A 17,310-nucleotide genomic window follows, 5' to 3' on the forward strand; every position below is an offset into this window, starting at 1 on the left:
TCCCATTGAGACTTTTTATCTTTTTGACATGAAGTCTATCTCTTTTTTCCTTTTGTTTCTTTCTTTTTCCCTACTCCTCGTACTATACTCAATTTGGATTCATGAACATCGAGGTACTGCTATTCTTCTATTGATATTACAAAAAAAAAAAGAAAAAGAAAAAGAAAACGTAAGTATGTGGACTGCTTATACTGGATCCTTTCTATAGAATCTTTTGGAGTCGCAAGGGCCTCTCGATGTTGCACTTCTCGATACGGCGGTCGAAGCGTTTTATACTGGGGAATCTACAATGGTAAAAGAATAACAATACAATGATTGATATATTAACATTGATAAAACTCACCTTTTCTTTACTTGACTCGTAGCAAAAACAAGCTGAGCGCGTTCTCACTACTTTTCAACACCTTCCTGATGTCTGGCAACATGTACCTACTATCCTAGAAACTTCTCAGAATTTACGTACCAAAGTATATCTGAACAATTAATCCGGTCATATATCTTGATTAATATATCGATTTTTTTTTTTTTTGGCTTGTAGTTTCTCGCGTTACGAATTCTTGACGACTTTATTACTGTTCGATGGCATACGGTCCCTTTGGATACTCGACTAAGTAAAGAAAAAAAAATTAAAAATCGATTTTTCTTTTTTAAAATGGATGTTATATATGATATATATTTCATTAGGTATTCGAAACTATATTGTACAATTGGTGATCACGATTTCATGTACTCCAAATTTGAACGCGTTGGAACGGATATTGATGGCAAAGTTAAATACTGTCTTGGTGCAAATAATCAAGAAGGATTGGCCACAGAACTGGCCTGACCTGATTTCTGAACTTGTGGCGTCCAGTCAAACAAACCTCTCTTTATGCGAAAACAATATGCGGATATTGAAATTACTTAGGTAATCAAACAAGAAAGAATAAAAAAAAAAAAATACGCAAGTACTCATTTTTTTTTATTGTTGATTTATTTATAATGCTGAACTCATAGTGAAGAAATTTTTGATTATTCCAAGGATCAGTTGACGATGGCAAGAAGTCATAAATTACAGTCTCGTATGAAAGATGAAGTTGTCATGATACTTGGTCTTTGTCAACAGGTACTTACAAGCAAGACGGCTCCATCTACTCTTATACAAGCAACACTGGAAACTGTCTCTCGCCTTCTTAGTTGGATACCACACAAGTTTATTTCAGAAACTCAACTTGTCCCTACTCTTATATCATTGGTAAATATAAAAAGAAGCACAATAAACCATTTTCTTATTCTCTTTCAAGTTACCCGAAAACCGACTTTTAGTGATGGAATGCTTTACAACGATTGTGGGTTTGCCTCTATCTTTGGATTCCGGACAAATGAAGCCACTCCCGGTTGGTATATATACTGCTGTCATTGATTATATTCAAAAAGTATTACCGATACATCAAGGTAAATGAATATATTTACATGTCTTGTGATTGCATTAACAATAGTTATCCCTTCCTTTGTAGATGTTACTATTTTATATCAGGATGATGGCAGTCCCGCTCAATTATTTATCTATCAATCTACACTTTTCTTTACAACCATCTTATCCAAACATGTTTCCGTAAGTCCAATGTCAACAATTATGCTAGAAAATAAAACGTAAGGCATTATGCTTCTCACCATAATAAAACTTTTATTGTTTCACATATTCCTATTTATAGACTTTGTATTCCTTTTGTGATCCTTCTCTTATACAGGTGGCGCATACCTATCTACTTCGTTTTTCACAAATCAATGACCTTGAAGTTTGGAAAACATGCTTAGAATATTGGGAAGAACTTGTAAGCGTGATAGAAAAAGAGACCAATTTATGTTTTTACTGATCAATATCTATCTTCCACTGTAGACCACTAGACATGTCGATATTCTTTGCAAGAACTTACAATCTTTGATGGCTGATCTGCGACAATTGATATTAGAACATATGCTACCACCTGATGAGGTAAGTGTAATAATAAGACGATATTGAACAATTATCTCGCTTTTTCGATGATGCACAGACTCGTGATGTTGAATATTATTATGTATTTTGATAGGTACTCCTCGTTGAAGATGATGAAGGTGAAGTGACCAAGGAATATATCAAAGGAAGTGATACATTTGTTATATTTCAATCTATGGGAAAAGTACTATCTAATTTGACACAGTTGGATACACAAGGAACCATTACTTTCCTCCAAGGCAAACTTATATCTTTGGTAAGCACAAATCAATTAATCTCTACATAAAGATTTGTTTTCTATTTGGGCATACTTGATTAACGTTTTTATGTCTAGACACAATCAAAACAATGGACTTTGATGGATATGAATAAACTTTGTTGGGCTATTGGGTCAATTTCTGGTTCTATGGACGAACATGTTGAAAACAGCTTCTTGTCACTTGTATTGGAAAATCTGATACAGCTTTTGAATGATCCGCTATCATCCTCATCCATGGTCACATCTGAGGCTTCCTATATGATTGTTTCTTGTTTGGTGTATATTGGAACACGTTATATACGATTTTCGGATACTCATCCTATTTTTTTGAATCTGATTCTGACAAGGTTACTCCAATATATGCACGATCCTCTTCCTGTTGTGCGGGATATGGCTTGTGAATCTTTTATGAAGATATGTCAAGGATGTCCAAGTACACTAGCCAACACAAAACTAGGTGATTTTGAATTTCCCATTCTATGGATTGTCATACGTGATATCAACAGTGGTCATTTGGATCTTGATATATCTCAGGTAAATGAAAATGATTTGGCAATAAGATAGTTCAAGATTCATTATTATTTTTATTGATAGATGGAACTTGTATATGGTGGCGTTAGCCGTTTGATTGCCGCTCTGCCCAGTAAGGATGAACAAAATCAAGCATTCGACGCATTATTGAACACTTCTATAAAGGTAAAGATATATTACGTTAAGATATATTACATTACTGGCATGAAGAATATAGGGAAGGAAGAGACGAAAATGGATGACTGACACACTTGCAAATTTATATTTATGTATTTTTTTTTACCATCATATACATTATATTTCCTTATAGAACTTATCTCAAGATTGGGAAACCTTTAAGCTGGAAAATGGAGCGACCACGATCGATAGATTGAAATCACTTTGGCGGATACTCAGATTAAATTATGTAGTTGCTAGTCAACAAAGATCTCGATATCAGCAAATTCTCCATCGGTTCCTTGGTATATTTATCCATATTTATCAAGCGATAAGTTTATTTATGCGATCAACAGGTACATGATAAAAAAAAAAAAGCAATTAACGAAGTTGACATCCATGTATATCATTCTTTTTATTCAGATAGTTCTAATGACCCGATAGAAAAAAGATGGTGCAAAAAAATCAAACAGGAAATCATACAATTGATCAAAGTGACTTTTACACCAAACGATGACCAAACAAACGAAGGAGATGCTGATGACGGGACAGTGATGATTACTTTGGATTCTTCTTTACTGTATCAACTAGTACAGGTGATATTGGATGATTATCGTGCTCTTGGGGAGAGTTCTGAAGCTATGATTCTGTCTTTGGTTCAATCGCTCATCATTAACCTGAAGGTAGAGTGATATATCGTTAGTCCATATTTAATTCATCCGAAAAGGAACTTATGAATTTTATTCTTATTAGGTTTTATGGCCTCAACTCCTGGGTACTATTTTGGAAAAATTGTTTGAGCCTACTTTGATGATGATCAAACAAAATTTCAGTGATTTCCCAGATCATCGATTAGGGTTTTACAATTTGCTACTCTCCATGTCTCATCGGTATTTATTAGGTAAGCAACAAGAACAAAAAAAAAAAAAAAAAGACAATAAAGATGGAAATTGATTCCATGATGATTTTGTTTTATACAATTTGTTAGATTTTCTTCACCTACCACCAACGTTATTGTCAATTCTTGTTGACAGTATGTTATGGGGTATCAAGCATACCAATCGTGATATCTCCGAACTGGCGTTACAAACTTGTTACAATTGGATCAACTTTGTTAGTGAAGTTGAGGATGAGGACTTAGCAAGTGATTTTTACAAAGCTTATTATCTACGTATTTTGACTGACTTGTTAACAGTGACTGTGGACCCAGATTATGAAAGTGGTAAGAAATTCATTTACAAAACTGGTAAATAGATGGGAAATAATGATTCTTTTTTTTTTTTTTTTTGATTGATAGGACTTGATTTAAATAGTCAAATCTTGGCACGAATGCTTGAACTGGTACAAAATGGTGACATCTATACCCAAGTCTTTGATACTTCGTCTGTTGCCAATCCTTTGATGTCCAATACTACCTTTTTACAAGATTATGTTCAATCATTCTTCATGCATTCTTTTCCTTTGTTACAAAAGTAAGTTTGTATTATGATGAATATGCATTTACCATTCATTCATTGTATTAGGGATCAAATTACGGTGCTGGTGATGGGAATGTTTGAATACAGCGGAGATCATGACCGCTTCAAGACCGATTTATATGACTTTCTTCTCGACATTCGACAGGTAGATGATATTGATGCTGGAAATCAACGTCAACAAGAGGAACAAGACGCAGAATTGGAATTATTACGTTATATGTAATTTTAGCTTTAGTTAGTTTTATGATCATTTTGTTATAAAATAAAAGATGTACGTTCCTGATTTGGATGATTGTATCTTTTTTTTTTTTATGATGATGAGAAACTATGTAGAGCAACGTGATGAAATGTATTACATAACTGATGATCACACCACCGTTTCAGTCCATTGTTACCTATCAATTTTCCATATATGACATATCTTTGTTTATTAATCGTTGATAAGATCGTTTTCTTTATTTTGATAAGATTGATACAAGTGGGAAATAAAATAGATATTTATATATGGTATGTATTTTTTTTTTTTTTGTTGAAATTCATAAAAATTGACCCATCAGTATAGTTTCAGCCATGGGACCATGTTGGGTGGGTTTTGCACCTTCCTTTTTTGGACGTTCAGCTAATAATGAATGTAAGGATAGATCAGTAATAATAATAATAATATATAACTACTTACATTGTTTTTCATGATTTAATAAAAATTCAGGTGAATTTAATTTGGTATCATTCTTTTGATGCTAAAAAAAAAATAAAAGAAATCAAACGTGTGAGAAAAAAAAAAAAAAGGACTTTTCCGATGATTTCAATTTTTCCCAAGGTTTGCCCAGTTTTCTCAGTGGTTTTTACCATGACGACATAGTTAAATAAACTGCGTTGTGGATGATCCGATAAAGGACGTGAACGTAATGAAGCTGATAATGCTGATACTGATGATGCTGATGATGCTATAGATGATGACGATGATGATGTTGGTAAGTATGGAAAAGAAGACATGTTGTGCAGGATATGTCGGGATAATAATATCAAAAGAAAAAAGGAGAAAGAGAAGGAGACAAAAAAAAAAAAAACAAATATTTTGGACTTTATTGGTGAGAAAAAAAAAAGTATTGTACAAAGAAACATTAGTCTATTCTATAAAAGGATATCATTCAAAGGGGATAGAATCATGCAGAAGGAGAACAGCATTTTCGTAACTTGACCAAAAAGGCAGTATGACCCTTAACATCGAAATTCTTGGGACGACACACCCAGGCTTTTGCACCATCCATAGTAGTAGTAGTAGTTGTGTTTTCGTCCAAGGATATCGAATTGCGAATAAAAGTAGGTCGTATATCCCATTCTTTCCATTCTGCTTCCAAACACTCTTCCATAAACAAAGGCATATCTTGAATGGTCTGCATCAAATCCAATACTTGAGTCATGTTTGGTAGATAACATACTATGAATCGATCGTTCCGTAAAAGAGGCAAGATGGTTGATAGTTCTTCACTTGGGTCGGGCATATCCAATACAACGCCATCATACATCTCTTCTGTTGTGTGTAGGGTCGTTACGTTTTTTGATAATACATCTGAAAGTTTGCCAACCCAATATGTCACCAAGGATTGATATTTTCCACGTTCAAATCGTTCAATGTGCTTTTGAGCTGTCTTAGAGTGAGTATCCCGCATATCCACCGTGTCGATGTGGCCTCCACCTGACACTGCCCTTGCTAAATGTAATGTCAATGATCCATTCCCTGTTCCGGCTTCAAGGATACGATGACCAGGCGCTACGTCTAATAACTGTACCTAACAATATAATAATAAAATAAGCCGATCCAACTTTTTATATCATTCTTTATAATAAACTTACTATTGTACAGGCATCTTTTGGATAGATTGGAGTGCATGCTCTTGGTACATTCACAACATATTCATCCAAAGTTGGAAAGTGTGCCATATAACCTGTTGAATCTATAGAATAAATATTTAATATTTTTGTAATTAGAATACTAGGTCTTATTACCATTGTGAGTTTTGATGATGGATCGTACAGGTATACCGAGCAGTTGGTTATGTCGTATAGATCCACCTTTGACATGTCGAATTCCTTCTTCCTCCAAAGGACCAATAAAGTATTTTCGGTTAGACTTGATATGACGCAGAATGCAAAAATCACCTGGTTGAAATGTTGTCAATGGTCTTATACATAGAGTAAAATAAGAAGAAGAAGAATATATAGAGGAGAGTCCTTTTGATCTTGTTGAACGGGATAAAGCAGCAAACATAAAAAAGTAAGAAAAAAAAAGAAAAAAAAAGAAAAAAAAAGGGATTCCCCTCGAAGAAGAAAAAAAAAATCTAATATTTCTGCTGGTTCATTAAAACGCCGCTGCTTTTTTGTTCTTTTCTTTCATTATACTTTTGCATCATACTGTATGTCATTCGATTCTTCAAAAGATCCAGCAGATGAAGCTATTCGCTCAACCAATGATGATGCTACTGTCAGTCGCCTGTAAGAATAATAATAATAAAAAAAAAATAGCTAATTAGTATTAGTGTAATTTGTTGATTCTTTCTTTTATCTCTTCCTTTTTTTTTTTTATGGCCACCATGGTAAACGCGTATACATATATAATAGATCGGCTGTTCGACTAGGTTATTTTCAAGATCCTTTTGTACAATATTTTGTAAAACGACCCACTAAACGCATGCCTATTATCAACCGAGGTAAATAAAAAGAAAAGGATATCCATGATGGTTGACCCTTTTTTTTTTTTTATCTACAGGTTCTTATATACGAAACTGTGCTCTTGATACTCTGGTACGCCAATTCTTATCTCTTCCTTGTTCCACCATATCCAACAAGAAGCAAATTATTAGTCTTGGTGCTGGTTTTGATACAAGATATTTCATGATCAAGGTAATCAAAGCAAAAAAAAAAGTGATCCAGCATGATTCACTTCTTTCTATTATTAGTCAGGTGGTTTGGATACTGAAACGAATACTGGATTGAAACATACTTTGTCTAATTATTTTGAAGTTGATTTTCCTGAAAACATTGTCAAAAAGGCACGTATCATCAAGCAACGCAAGGAATTACAAGATATCATGACACAGGGCAATGATCATCTTTCATCTGAGGAAAACAAGGAACAAGGTATACGTTTGGAACGTGGTGGAGCAGAATTGTCTAGTCATGATTATCATCTGATTGGTGGTGATTTGCGACAATGGGATCAAATAGTGGAAAGATTACAAGTTCATGGCTTTGACAAGAATGCCCCTACACTCTTCATCTCTGAATGCGTATTTATTTATTTGCCTCCTGAAAGTGCCACCTCTATTTTGGAATGGATATCTACCTCACTCTCTGATTGTGCTTTCGCTCTTTATGAACAAATTCGACCGGATGATAATTTTGGCAAGACCATGATTCGAAACTTGTTGGTAACAAAAAAAAAAAAAAAAAAAAAAAGAAATGTATTCATCTATTATTATTATTTTAGATCCGAAATATTGAACTGAAAGGAATTCATGCTTTTCCTAGCTTGGAACATCAAGAGCGAAGATTTCTTGATTTAGGATGGAATTATGCCAAAGCTGTTGATATCAATACAATACATGACAATATCTTGACATCTCAGGAACGAACAAGGTAAAATGTATTGATGATGAATAAAAAAAAAAAATAGCGTTGTAATGCTAATGATTTTTTTTTTCAAAGGATTGCAAAACTAGAAATGTTGGATGAAATTGAAGAATGGAAACTACTCTCTGATCATTACTGTGTGGCTTGGGCATACAAATCGAAACAATTCAAGGATATATTTGCCAGTTCATTTGGGATTGAAAAATCTTTAGTATAATCGTTTTTATATGCTATGTGTATTTATACAATAAAAAAATGATACCATTGAATCCATTGTTTATAGTTATGAATATGTAGAATGAAACAATCAAAGTATCTATGCCAAAACAGGAATACAGGATCATACAAGAGTAGACATATCTTTATTATTATTTTTTTTTATGCATGTTATGAATGATTTCGATAAGGGATATGTAGATGATGATGATGAGACTAAAAAAGAGAGACAGATTGAAGTATGTTCATATTTGTGAGAGAATATGCATATTAGAACAAGACATAGATAGGATGAGTGTGTGAATGATGGAATCAGATAGGAAGAAATCTAACAACAACGTCTAGCTATGGTGTAAGAATAAGTACCATATGTTAAAGAGAGTTCAGTAGTGTCTACATAAACGTAATCTCCAAAGGATGGGCTTTTGATCCAACCAGCAGCATCATTTGCCCATAGTTTTTCAATTGCTCTTTGCGTATTTGGATCACATCTATTCCATGATGATCCTATTGCATAAACCCATTCTATTCCTTTTGTCATGATAATGTACAAAAAAAAAAAAAAAAAAAAAAAGAAAGAAAAAATAAACTAATCCGTCCCCTCCTTTTATAGTTGATGAAGAGATAAAAATAAAAAGCTGATTTCATCTATATTTGGTATTGAGGCGGGGGTGGTTTGTAACACCATCATCTGCTGCTCACTAGCCATATTACTTTCCTAATCATGTTTGAATAGTTTCTACATTTTATATGTGTAGCTCATTTTTAGTCTATTCTACAAACGATATTATATATATATATTTTAATGACATGGTATTAAAAAAAAGGATTTGATTCAATCCATTCCCGCAACATGTCTATGTATGAAGCGTGGCACTGCTCTCCCAGCCACATCGGGCTTATCCAAAAAAAAAAAAGAAAAAAAAAATTGAGGCAGTGTCTGAGCTGCAGTAGTTTGTCTCCTTTCTTTTCTGTACCCAATTTTTTTTTTTTTTTTTTTTAATATATGTCGTCTCCTGACTATGATCTAGATGCTTGTAAGGCCATGACAGCTGGTTGGAATCAAGATCCTCAGAAATATCTAGACCGTTATTATGATTGTTACATACACAAGAAATTAGAATCGGTGTACTTGCGAAGATCACCTAATGAACTTGTGGTCATGGGTTTACGTTCTTTACCACCCACTGACAATATCACTGTGGAATTGGAAATGGATCTTATCAAGACCAAAGTCTCCCCTGGTACAATGGTGGCACGGATCAACAATGAGCCTGTCTTTGCCACTGTTCACGGTACACTCTTGGAACTGAACCAACGTTTATTATCTGAACCATCTCTTCTTGTCACCGACCCGATCGTCCAAGGATTCATCGCCATTATCATGCCCAAACAAGGCCAACCTGCCAAGATTCTTCACGAGTTCATTCAAGTTGACCAACTTTAACCATTGTTATTATTATTATATATGTACAGTTTCCACCATTCATTTTATAAAATATCTCTTTTACACACACCAATGATACTACAGTTACCCTCAGATGTCATATCTTATATTTTTCATATATCAACCCATAATAAAAAAAAAAGTATATACACACATTTCACTCTTACTTAATAAAAAAAATAGTATAGGTACATGTTTATTCTGTTTCTGTAATATGATGATGAAACAAAAATAATCCAAAATAAAGAAAAAAATGATTGGAGAGAGACTAAAATGAAGATCATGAAGAATATAGGATGATAATAAGAATAATAGTAAAAAAAAAAAAAAAAAAAGTATAGGAAGGAAATAAAATAGTAATAATAATAATAATATAAAAAAGAAAATAAAACTAATATGTAGTTCTAATCCCTTAATTAACTATATCAGATTTACCAAACAGGGACACCACCTTCAATTTCCTTGGGCTTGGTAGGTTGACCAATCAAAGCATCACTCAAAAAGTTGTATTCTTCTTGGAAATGCTTCTTCTTGTTACCAGTAGCAACGGAGGCAGAAGGGGGACGACCAGTATAACGGGGTTGTTTGCCAGCATGATGTTGAGTTTGTGACAAAGCAGTGGTGATACGAGGTTGAACGTGTTGCCAGGCACCAGCATTCATAGGTTCTTCTTGCAACCATACAATTTCAGCATTGGGGTACTTATCAGCGTGTTCCTTGATTTGTTCATAGGGGAAGGGGTTCAATTGTTCCACACGAGAGATGGCAATATCAGTCATCTTGTTTTGTTCACGAGCCTTCAACAAACTATAATAGACTTGACCAGTACAAAGAACATGCTTGGTGATCTTTTCAGGAGCTTCCAAATGATCAGGATGTTCATCAGGTAAATACAATTGGAAATGACTATCACCTGTCATTTCTTCCAAAGAAGAACGAGCCAAAGGATGACGAAGCATAGCCTTGGAGAAAGGAAGAATCAACTATCAAAAAAAAAAGTTAATTCATCATCATCATCTCTATTCACTTTTTTTTTTTTTTTTTTTTGGTCACTTACAGGTTTTCTGAATTCACGACAGATTTGACGACGGAGAACATGGAAGTATTGAGAAGGAGTGGAAGCATATACAACTTGCATGTTACAATCTTGATGTTGACGGTTCAATTTTTCAGGAGAGGGGTAAACATATGGGTTGTCATCACAAAGTTGAAGATATCGTTCAATACGAGATGATGAATGTTCAGGACCTTGACCATCATAACCATGAGGTAAAGTCATGACCAAACCAGTACGTTGGAGCCATTTTTGTTCACCAGCAGCAAGGAATTGATCCACGATACATTGAGCATTGTTAGCAAAATCACCGAATTGAGCTTCCCAAACAACCAAAGAATTAGGATCCACCAAGGAGTAACCCAATTCGAAACCAAGGACACCATATTCAGATAATGAAGAGTTAGAAATGGACAAGGCACCTTGTTCAGATGAGATGTGATTCAACATGGTGTATTTGCTATCAGTCTTTTGATCATGTAAAACAGCGTGACGTTGAGAGAAGGTACCTATTTTTCATTATAACAAGATAGATTCATTAATTCAATATCTCTTTTTTTTTTTTTTTTTTGAAACCAACCTCTTTCAACATCTTGACCAGAGACACGGACATGCTTGCCTTCCAAAAGCAAACTACCCCAAGCTAAAGCTTCAGCAGTAGACCAATCGATATCCTTTCCAGCTTGTAAATTCTTTTCACGAGTTTGAAGAATACGTTTCAAGTTGCGATGAACATTGAAATCATGAGGTAAAGTGGTCAAGGCTTTACCAACTTGTTGGAGAGTTTCAGTGGAAACACCAGTAGGGAAATGAGGAAGAATTTCTTCAGCTAATTCCTTGGGAGACTTGAAGCCTAAAGGAAAAAAAAATATCATATGAAAAAGGATGTTAGTATACATTTAATAGTAAATATAAAAAAAATCATTATTCTTTTATATATATATTTTTTTTTTACCAGGCCATGAGCTAGACAACCATTCACGGGAAGTAGGCTTGTAATCCTTACTAGCAGCATAAGATTCTTCTAAAATATTCCATACACGTTTCTTGTTGGCACCGATTTCTTCAGCAGACAAAGTACCTTCCTTCTTCAATTGCTCTTCATACTTTTGAGCAACAGGGACTTGTTTGGCAATAGCTTCATACATCTTGGGTTGAGTAAACATAGGTTGATCAGTTTCGTTGTGACCATGCTTACGGTAACAGACAAGATCAATGACGACATCACGATGGAAAGTTTGACGCCAGTCAGCAGCCAATTGCATAACATAGGTAACAGCTTCAGCATCATCACCATTGACGTGGAACACAGGAGCGTTGACAGACTTGGCAATATCAGTACAATAAGGAGTAGATCGACCATAACGAGGATCAGTGGTGAAACCAATTTGATTGTTGACAACAATATGAATAGTACCTCCAGTAGAGTAAGCAGGCAAATCATGGAAGCCCATAGTTTCATAGACAACACCTTGACCAGCAAAGGCAGCATCACCATGCATAAGAACAGACATAGAACGTTTACCTTCGGTATCCTTGCCGTAGAATTGAAGAGCACGGGTCTTACCAAGAACAACAGGGTCGACAGCTTCCAAGTGAGAAGGATTGGCCACCAAAGAAAGATGGACACGCTTACCAGAAGGAGTAGGACGGACGTAGTTCATACCCAAATGATATTTGACATCACCAGAGCCTTCTTCAGAGGGTTCCAAAGAACCACTGAATTCACAAAAGATGGATTCGTTGGGTTTGCGAACGACATTACTGAGAACGTTGAGACGACCACGATGAGGCATACCAATAACAATAGATTCGACACCAAGATCAACGGAACGATCAATCTAAAATAAAATTAAAAAAAAAAGGATATCGATTAGTTCATTTGGTCACAAATCAAATTACCCCTTCTTATATAAGTTTATCTATATATATATTGTACTTACCAAAGCCTTCATACCAGGAATAAGAGTTTCACCACCTTCCAGACCAAAACGCTTTTCAGAGGGATACTTTGAAGCAACGAATCGTTCGAAAGAATCAGACCAAGTAAGACGATCCAAGATGACACGTTTTTCATCGACTGAGTACTTGTAAGGTTGAGGGTTTTCAATACGTTGACGAATCCAATCACATTGAGCACGATCAGGAATATGAATATATTCAATACCAATGGAACCACCTATATTAACCAAAAAAAAAAATAAATTTTATTATTCACAACATCCATCCCATTCTTTTTTTTTTTATAAACTTACAGTAAATCTTTTTCAATACATCAACAATTTCTCGTAAAGTCATCGTCTTTTCATTATTTCCCAAAGCAGGTAAGATACCAGGACCTAAATTGAATTGACGATCAAGATCCTTTTCAGTGAAACCATAATAAGAATATTCAAGTTCAGGAGGAGTAGAGCTGTCCAAGTCGGCATGTTGGATACCCAAAGGATCGAGATTGGCAATATGATGACCACGGACTTGATAAGCACGAACTAAAAGTTGGATTTTCATATGTTCAATAACATCCTTGGAAGAAGCATTAGCAGCATTAGCCAAACCATCACCAGGCAAAGTAGGCAAGCGAGCACTGGCAGAAGGAACAAGAGTAGGAGGAGGGCTATAAGCTTGGGAAGAAGGAACACCATTGGCCATGTTCTTAAAGTAAATTTGCCAGGACAAATGTACAGAAGAAGGATCCTTTAACCATGCTTCATACATTTCTTCAATATAACTTCCAGCACCACTTTGTAAGAAAGCATCAGTAGCTTCGGGTGCACTTGTTGTCTTGGCAAAATGTTGTTGACTGGTATGGAAGCTAGCAATGGAAGTGGTACGAAGAGCTGATGAAGGTCGTGCAATATGGATGTTGCGCTGGACAAGAGGTTTGGCAGCACGAGAAAGTGCTGACAGACGATACATTATGTATAAATAGATAAAGGGAGGGAGAAGGGTGAAGAAAAAAAAAAAAAAAGTGAAGGAAAAAACTGGGGAAAACAAAATTGAAAAAAAAAGAAATTTATAGTGACTTTGATTCAGTAAGAAAGAAAAAAAGAGAAATTGAGGGCAAGACGGAGCCTTAATACCGTACGGGCCCGTAGGTCGGAAGAATAGAGTACCCGTTTGTAGTGAATGTATAAAAGGTAAATCATTTTAGTTTTTTTTTTTTCTTGTTATAGTAAAAAAAAAATCATTCATAAATAATATAGAATAAAAATATGTATATATTTTTTTTTCTTCTATATGATTATATTGTCATAGTACCTTTTTCTGATGATCAATAGCACTATAGTTTCTTTTAATAGTATCGTCAGCAACATTCATTTGCACACCGAATAATTCTTTCAGGTGCCGCCTAGTCAGTTCCAATACACTTTCCCGTCTTTTTCCTTAAGAAGCGAAGTAGATTCGGAATATGATGCGAATCATCCGAAAAAAACATTTTCCCGATAACCTTTGTTTCTTTTTTTTTTATTATTATTGTTATTATTATTGAATGCATTAAAAACAAACGTAAACTACAATGGATATCAAATGACTAAAGATATATAAGTAAAAAAGAGAGTGAAACTATATACAAAAAAGGTGGAGAGATCAAAATCAAATACAAATAATAATATAAGGGACCTATATATTGGTCGCATAAGAATAATAATAATAAAAAAGGATGGAATAATATAATAAAAAATCAATAACCGGATTTGGAAGAACCAGGAGGTCGATTGGATCCAACTGTGGAGGATGATGAGGAACGTGATATTGTAGGTTGGAAGGTATCAGTCATTGGTGCATCGGTCACAAGTAATCGTTTGATCATAGAACTCCAGGATTCAGATTTTGAAGGAATAGCAATCTATAGATAACAAATAATAATAATCATCAATAAGATTTTTTTTTTATTTGGCTTTTTCCTTTTATTCATTACCTGATAAGGAAATGGATTACCATCAGTGGTAGTGATGGATGGTATATGTTCCTTGTGATCATTTGCCAGTTTGAGAATACTGAGTAAACATTGTGATAATTGATGTTCGCATGCTTTTTGAACTCTTTGTCGTTCTATTTTTCAAAAAAGAAAGACTTGAATATCCTTTTTTTTTTTTTTTTATCATTCATTTTACCTTGTTCTGTTTCCGGATAAGCTAATCCAATTGTCAAAGCCCATTGTTCCCAACAAACGAATTCTTCAGATTTAGAGAATTGAAACCAATTTTTCTTTAATCTTTTTTCATAAAATAAGACAGCGATCTATCATCAATCAATGAAAATTAGTATTAAATACTGAGCATCCGTAAGTTTCAACTTACTTTGCCTTGTTTAATGTTCGTCTGAAGTGATTGAATGAATTCATTGGCTTTGTCTTCAATCAAGTTTTCCACCTCTCGACTATCTGTAATTGACTAGGTAAATAAAAGCTTAGTATTTACGCAATATTATACAAAGTTCTTGTTTTCTTTACCACTGTAGTATCCAAAACACGTAGTTCCCGAGGAGTGACATTCACCAGTAGTCGATGAAAGAAGATTGAATGTAAAAGAGCTATTTGAAAAAAAAAGAAAGAAAAAATGAGTTGAATGACTAAAGCCTTTCCAGATAATAATAATAATAATACTAAAAAAAAAGGAACAAATGGATACCTCGGAGAACATCCTTCAGGTATTCGTTGGGAACAGATGTCTATCAAAGAAAATCATTCATCAATACTGCGGATAACCCCATTCCTTATATGCAGTGTGTATACATCTCATTCTTTTTACCATTTCAATACCAAACTCTTGAGTGTTTGTAGCCATTGTATATAATATATATAATAAAAAAAACAAGGGTTTGGTTAAGAAACAAGGAGAAAGGAAAGAAAAAAAAAATAAAAAAAAAAGTAGTAGAATAAAAAAAGAATTCTTTAAGCCTACTCCCCTACGTAAAATCAACCAATCAAATTCGAAGACAGTTACTTTTTTCTGAGCCCGGTTGATATGCCTTTTATTTTGACAATCGTTTTTTGATTCTTGATGTAGAATTCTTTTTTTTTTTTTTTTTTTTTAAATTCTGATGGATTTTATTGGTTAATTATACATAATAAGATGTTCCCACCAAAAAAAAAAAAAATATCGATGCTGATATAGGAGAAAATAGAAAATAAATAAAAAAGGAAATACCATGTCATGAATTATATATAATCAATGATCACTAGTGATGATGATGATGTTTACGTCGACTGGCAGTTGACTTCTTCTTGTTCTTGGGATGATGATTAGGTTTACGAGTAGGTTTTGCCTTATTATGTCTGGTATGCTTGCATGTTGATTTGTGAGTATGCTTTGGTTTGCTATGTGTGGTAGGTTTGCGTATAGGTTTACGAGTATGATTGCCCTTGGCATGAGTAATAGTAGTAGTAGCGGGCCTGTGTGTGGTAGTAGTATGTTGTTTGATGGTGGTACTAGTAGGTTTTGGTTTGCCACTGGATGGACTAGCTCCTTTACTATAGATGCCAGCACAATTAGAATAGTTCGTTTCTGACCAACTTGCAGGGGATGCATCATATTGTTGTCCAAACAGTTTCTTGAATGAAGGAATACTCAACTATAATGAATGGTTTGATTGAGTATCAGTAATCAAATGTTATCTTTTTTTTTTTTTTTTTTTTTTTTTTTTTTTTTTTAATAAACGTAACTTACGTCCAATCCTGATCCACCCAAATCCACTGCAAGAACATAGACAAATTTGGAAGGATCTTTTGTATTGACAACCTTGATGCATTTGTTACAATCAGTACCAGCGTTCAAATTCTGCACAGCAGTGATTCGCGATAAGTCAAGAGTAGCATATGGCATTCCACAGGCAGGTGGATTGGTGGCTAATGCAGCAGCAGCTATACATAAAAGGCATAACATGGTAAATAACCCATTGTTGTTATCGTAGCATCATGTGAACCATCATCATGGTAACATCATCATCGTAGGAAATAGATGTCATCAATACAATCAATTATCATTCATACAAGCCCATCCTTGCAATGAAATCCAATTGCATTTCCCAGTGATTGCTCTTTTTTTTTTTTTTTTGTGACTTACGTAGACCGATATAATCTTGAGGTGTAATGTTGGCACTTCCAGTAAGACCAGCATTGACACAAATGGACCAAAGAGAAGCAAGACCAAGAGTAAAATAAATAAATTTCATGATGATGATAATAGAAAAATAAAGAAAAAAGATCGAACAATTGAAAGGAATGGGAAGGGGTTAATGGTTGATGTAAAAAAAAAAAAATACAAGACAAAACGCAACCCTCTCTTTTTTTTCTTTCTTTTATATGTGATCTACCGGTTGTTCGGTTGATTGTCTATTTCAAAAGTAAATCCATATACATCCTTTATGCCCATGGCAAACTTCCATATATGGTGATCGGCACTGGATACTAGGCCCACTTTTTTTTATTTTTTATTTTTTGATCAATTTCCATTGATTATGACATTAATTTAACTCTCTTTTTAAGAGAAAGAAAAAAGTTAAATCAATCTAGATGTAAGGAAGAAATGATACTAAAAAATATTTTTTTTTTGAAAAAATAAT

General features: G+C 34.2%; 9 protein-coding genes across 9 annotated transcripts; 3 read left to right on the forward strand and 6 right to left on the reverse strand.

The window, feature by feature from the left end:
• The first annotated feature begins 62 nt into the window (after positions 1-62).
• BX664DRAFT_331576 (armadillo-type protein) lies at positions 63-4,724 on the forward strand. The gene is made up of 19 exons (XM_051545163.1): positions 63-113; positions 209-292; positions 366-467; positions 539-611; positions 685-907; positions 997-1,234; positions 1,284-1,434; positions 1,497-1,594; positions 1,695-1,814; positions 1,880-1,975; positions 2,070-2,231; positions 2,310-2,768; positions 2,829-2,930; positions 3,076-3,277; positions 3,345-3,604; positions 3,675-3,822; positions 3,910-4,143; positions 4,219-4,393; positions 4,445-4,724. The coding sequence occupies exons 1-19, from the start codon at positions 102-104 to the stop codon at positions 4,620-4,622; spliced, it is 3,117 nt and encodes a 1,038-aa protein (XP_051399700.1). The 5' UTR covers positions 63-101; the 3' UTR covers positions 4,623-4,724.
• A 211-nt stretch (positions 4,725-4,935) lies between these two features.
• BX664DRAFT_349299 (uncharacterized protein) lies at positions 4,936-5,392 on the reverse strand (the record flags this gene model as incomplete). Its single annotated transcript, XM_051547596.1, has 3 exons — positions 4,936-5,018; positions 5,076-5,136; positions 5,246-5,392. 3 exons carry the CDS (start codon positions 5,390-5,392, stop codon positions 4,936-4,938), a joined length of 291 nt encoding a protein of 96 aa, XP_051399701.1.
• A 170-nt stretch (positions 5,393-5,562) lies between these two features.
• On the reverse strand, positions 5,563-6,668 carry BX664DRAFT_349300 (S-adenosyl-L-methionine-dependent methyltransferase; the record flags this gene model as incomplete). Its single annotated transcript, XM_051547597.1, has 3 exons — positions 5,563-6,189; positions 6,254-6,354; positions 6,407-6,668. 3 exons carry the CDS (start codon positions 6,666-6,668, stop codon positions 5,563-5,565), a joined length of 990 nt encoding a protein of 329 aa, XP_051399702.1.
• Positions 6,669-6,815: 147 nt separating this feature from the next.
• Positions 6,816-8,246, forward strand: BX664DRAFT_263067 (S-adenosyl-L-methionine-dependent methyltransferase; the record flags this gene model as incomplete). The annotated part of the gene is made up of 6 exons (XM_051540751.1): positions 6,816-6,892; positions 7,019-7,107; positions 7,167-7,300; positions 7,357-7,827; positions 7,887-8,035; positions 8,105-8,246. 6 exons carry the CDS (start codon positions 6,816-6,818, stop codon positions 8,244-8,246), a joined length of 1,062 nt encoding a protein of 353 aa, XP_051399703.1.
• Positions 8,247-8,325: 79 nt separating this feature from the next.
• On the reverse strand, positions 8,326-8,804 carry BX664DRAFT_122712 (uncharacterized protein). Its single transcript, XM_051539766.1, has one exon. The coding sequence runs from the start codon at positions 8,784-8,786 to the stop codon at positions 8,574-8,576; it is 213 nt and encodes a 70-aa protein (XP_051399704.1). The 5' UTR covers positions 8,787-8,804; the 3' UTR covers positions 8,326-8,573.
• Positions 8,805-9,237: 433 nt separating this feature from the next.
• BX664DRAFT_331591 (uncharacterized protein) lies at positions 9,238-9,863 on the forward strand. Its single transcript, XM_051545164.1, has one exon. The coding sequence runs from the start codon at positions 9,252-9,254 to the stop codon at positions 9,690-9,692; it is 441 nt and encodes a 146-aa protein (XP_051399705.1). The 5' UTR covers positions 9,238-9,251; the 3' UTR covers positions 9,693-9,863.
• Positions 9,864-10,080: 217 nt separating this feature from the next.
• On the reverse strand, positions 10,081-13,713 carry BX664DRAFT_331599 (oxoglutarate dehydrogenase, E1 component). Its single transcript, XM_051545165.1, has 6 exons — positions 13,002-13,713; positions 12,690-12,925; positions 11,702-12,587; positions 11,327-11,599; positions 10,750-11,255; positions 10,081-10,675 (listed from the first exon to the last, which is right to left on the reverse strand). The coding sequence occupies exons 1-6, from the start codon at positions 13,660-13,662 to the stop codon at positions 10,124-10,126; spliced, it is 3,114 nt and encodes a 1,037-aa protein (XP_051399706.1). The 5' UTR covers positions 13,663-13,713; the 3' UTR covers positions 10,081-10,123.
• A 441-nt stretch (positions 13,714-14,154) lies between these two features.
• Positions 14,155-15,655, reverse strand: BX664DRAFT_331604 (uncharacterized protein). Its single transcript, XM_051545166.1, has 7 exons — positions 15,498-15,655; positions 15,378-15,417; positions 15,200-15,279; positions 15,048-15,140; positions 14,862-14,988; positions 14,666-14,799; positions 14,155-14,593 (listed from the first exon to the last, which is right to left on the reverse strand). The coding sequence occupies exons 1-7, from the start codon at positions 15,531-15,533 to the stop codon at positions 14,429-14,431; spliced, it is 675 nt and encodes a 224-aa protein (XP_051399707.1). The 5' UTR covers positions 15,534-15,655; the 3' UTR covers positions 14,155-14,428.
• A 117-nt stretch (positions 15,656-15,772) lies between these two features.
• Positions 15,773-17,007, reverse strand: BX664DRAFT_331606 (uncharacterized protein). The gene is made up of 3 exons (XM_051545167.1): positions 16,812-17,007; positions 16,416-16,609; positions 15,773-16,320 (listed from the first exon to the last, which is right to left on the reverse strand). The coding sequence occupies exons 1-3, from the start codon at positions 16,918-16,920 to the stop codon at positions 15,928-15,930; spliced, it is 696 nt and encodes a 231-aa protein (XP_051399708.1). The 5' UTR covers positions 16,921-17,007; the 3' UTR covers positions 15,773-15,927.
• Between the last annotated feature and the right edge of the window lie 303 nt (positions 17,008-17,310).

This window comes from Halteromyces radiatus, assembly GCF_025201355.1.
Source record: "Halteromyces radiatus strain CBS 162.75 chromosome Unknown BX664scaffold_4, whole genome shotgun sequence".
Classification (NCBI taxonomy): Eukaryota; Fungi; Mucoromycota; class Mucoromycetes; order Mucorales; family Cunninghamellaceae; genus Halteromyces; species Halteromyces radiatus.

What these genes read in the sequence shown, in the direction of transcription:
- BX664DRAFT_331576 (XM_051545163.1), top strand. An exon ending in AGTATTACCGATACATCAAG is followed by an intron (nt 1,435 to 1,496) that starts GTAAATGAATAT and finishes CTTCCTTTGTAG; the next exon opens with ATGTTACTATTTTATATCAG. An exon ending in AAGGCAAACTTATATCTTTG is followed by an intron (nt 2,232 to 2,309) that starts GTAAGCACAAAT and finishes TTTTATGTCTAG; the next exon opens with ACACAATCAAAACAATGGAC.
- BX664DRAFT_122712 (XM_051539766.1), bottom strand. Translation starts at nt 8,786, where the DNA reads ATGACAAAAGGAATAGAATGGGTTTATGCAATAGGATCATCATGGAAT.
- BX664DRAFT_331591 (XM_051545164.1), top strand. Translation starts at nt 9,252, where the DNA reads ATGTCGTCTCCTGACTATGATCTAGATGCTTGTAAGGCCATGACAGCT.
- BX664DRAFT_331599 (XM_051545165.1), bottom strand. Translation starts at nt 13,662, where the DNA reads ATGTATCGTCTGTCAGCACTTTCTCGTGCTGCCAAACCTCTTGTCCAG. An exon ending in TGTATTGAAAAAGATTTACT is followed by an intron (nt 12,926 to 13,001) that starts GTAAGTTTATAA and finishes TGGTTAATATAG; the next exon opens with GTGGTTCCATTGGTATTGAA. An exon ending in GTTGTCTAGCTCATGGCCTG is followed by an intron (nt 11,600 to 11,701) that starts GTAAAAAAAAAA and finishes TTTTTCCTTTAG; the next exon opens with GCTTCAAGTCTCCCAAGGAA.
- BX664DRAFT_331604 (XM_051545166.1), bottom strand. Translation starts at nt 15,533, where the DNA reads ATGGCTACAAACACTCAAGAGTTTGGTATTGAAATG. An exon ending in GTGTTTTGGATACTACAGTG is followed by an intron (nt 15,141 to 15,199) that starts GTAAAGAAAACA and finishes TTATTTACCTAG; the next exon opens with TCAATTACAGATAGTCGAGA. An exon ending in CGAACATTAAACAAGGCAAA is followed by an intron (nt 14,989 to 15,047) that starts GTAAGTTGAAAC and finishes GATTGATGATAG; the next exon opens with ATCGCTGTCTTATTTTATGA.
- BX664DRAFT_331606 (XM_051545167.1), bottom strand. Translation starts at nt 16,920, where the DNA reads ATGAAATTTATTTATTTTACTCTTGGTCTTGCTTCTCTTTGGTCCATT. An exon ending in TCAAGATTATATCGGTCTAC is followed by an intron (nt 16,610 to 16,811) that starts GTAAGTCACAAA and finishes TTTTATGTATAG; the next exon opens with CTGCTGCTGCATTAGCCACC. An exon ending in TGGGTGGATCAGGATTGGAC is followed by an intron (nt 16,321 to 16,415) that starts GTAAGTTACGTT and finishes CATTCATTATAG; the next exon opens with TTGAGTATTCCTTCATTCAA.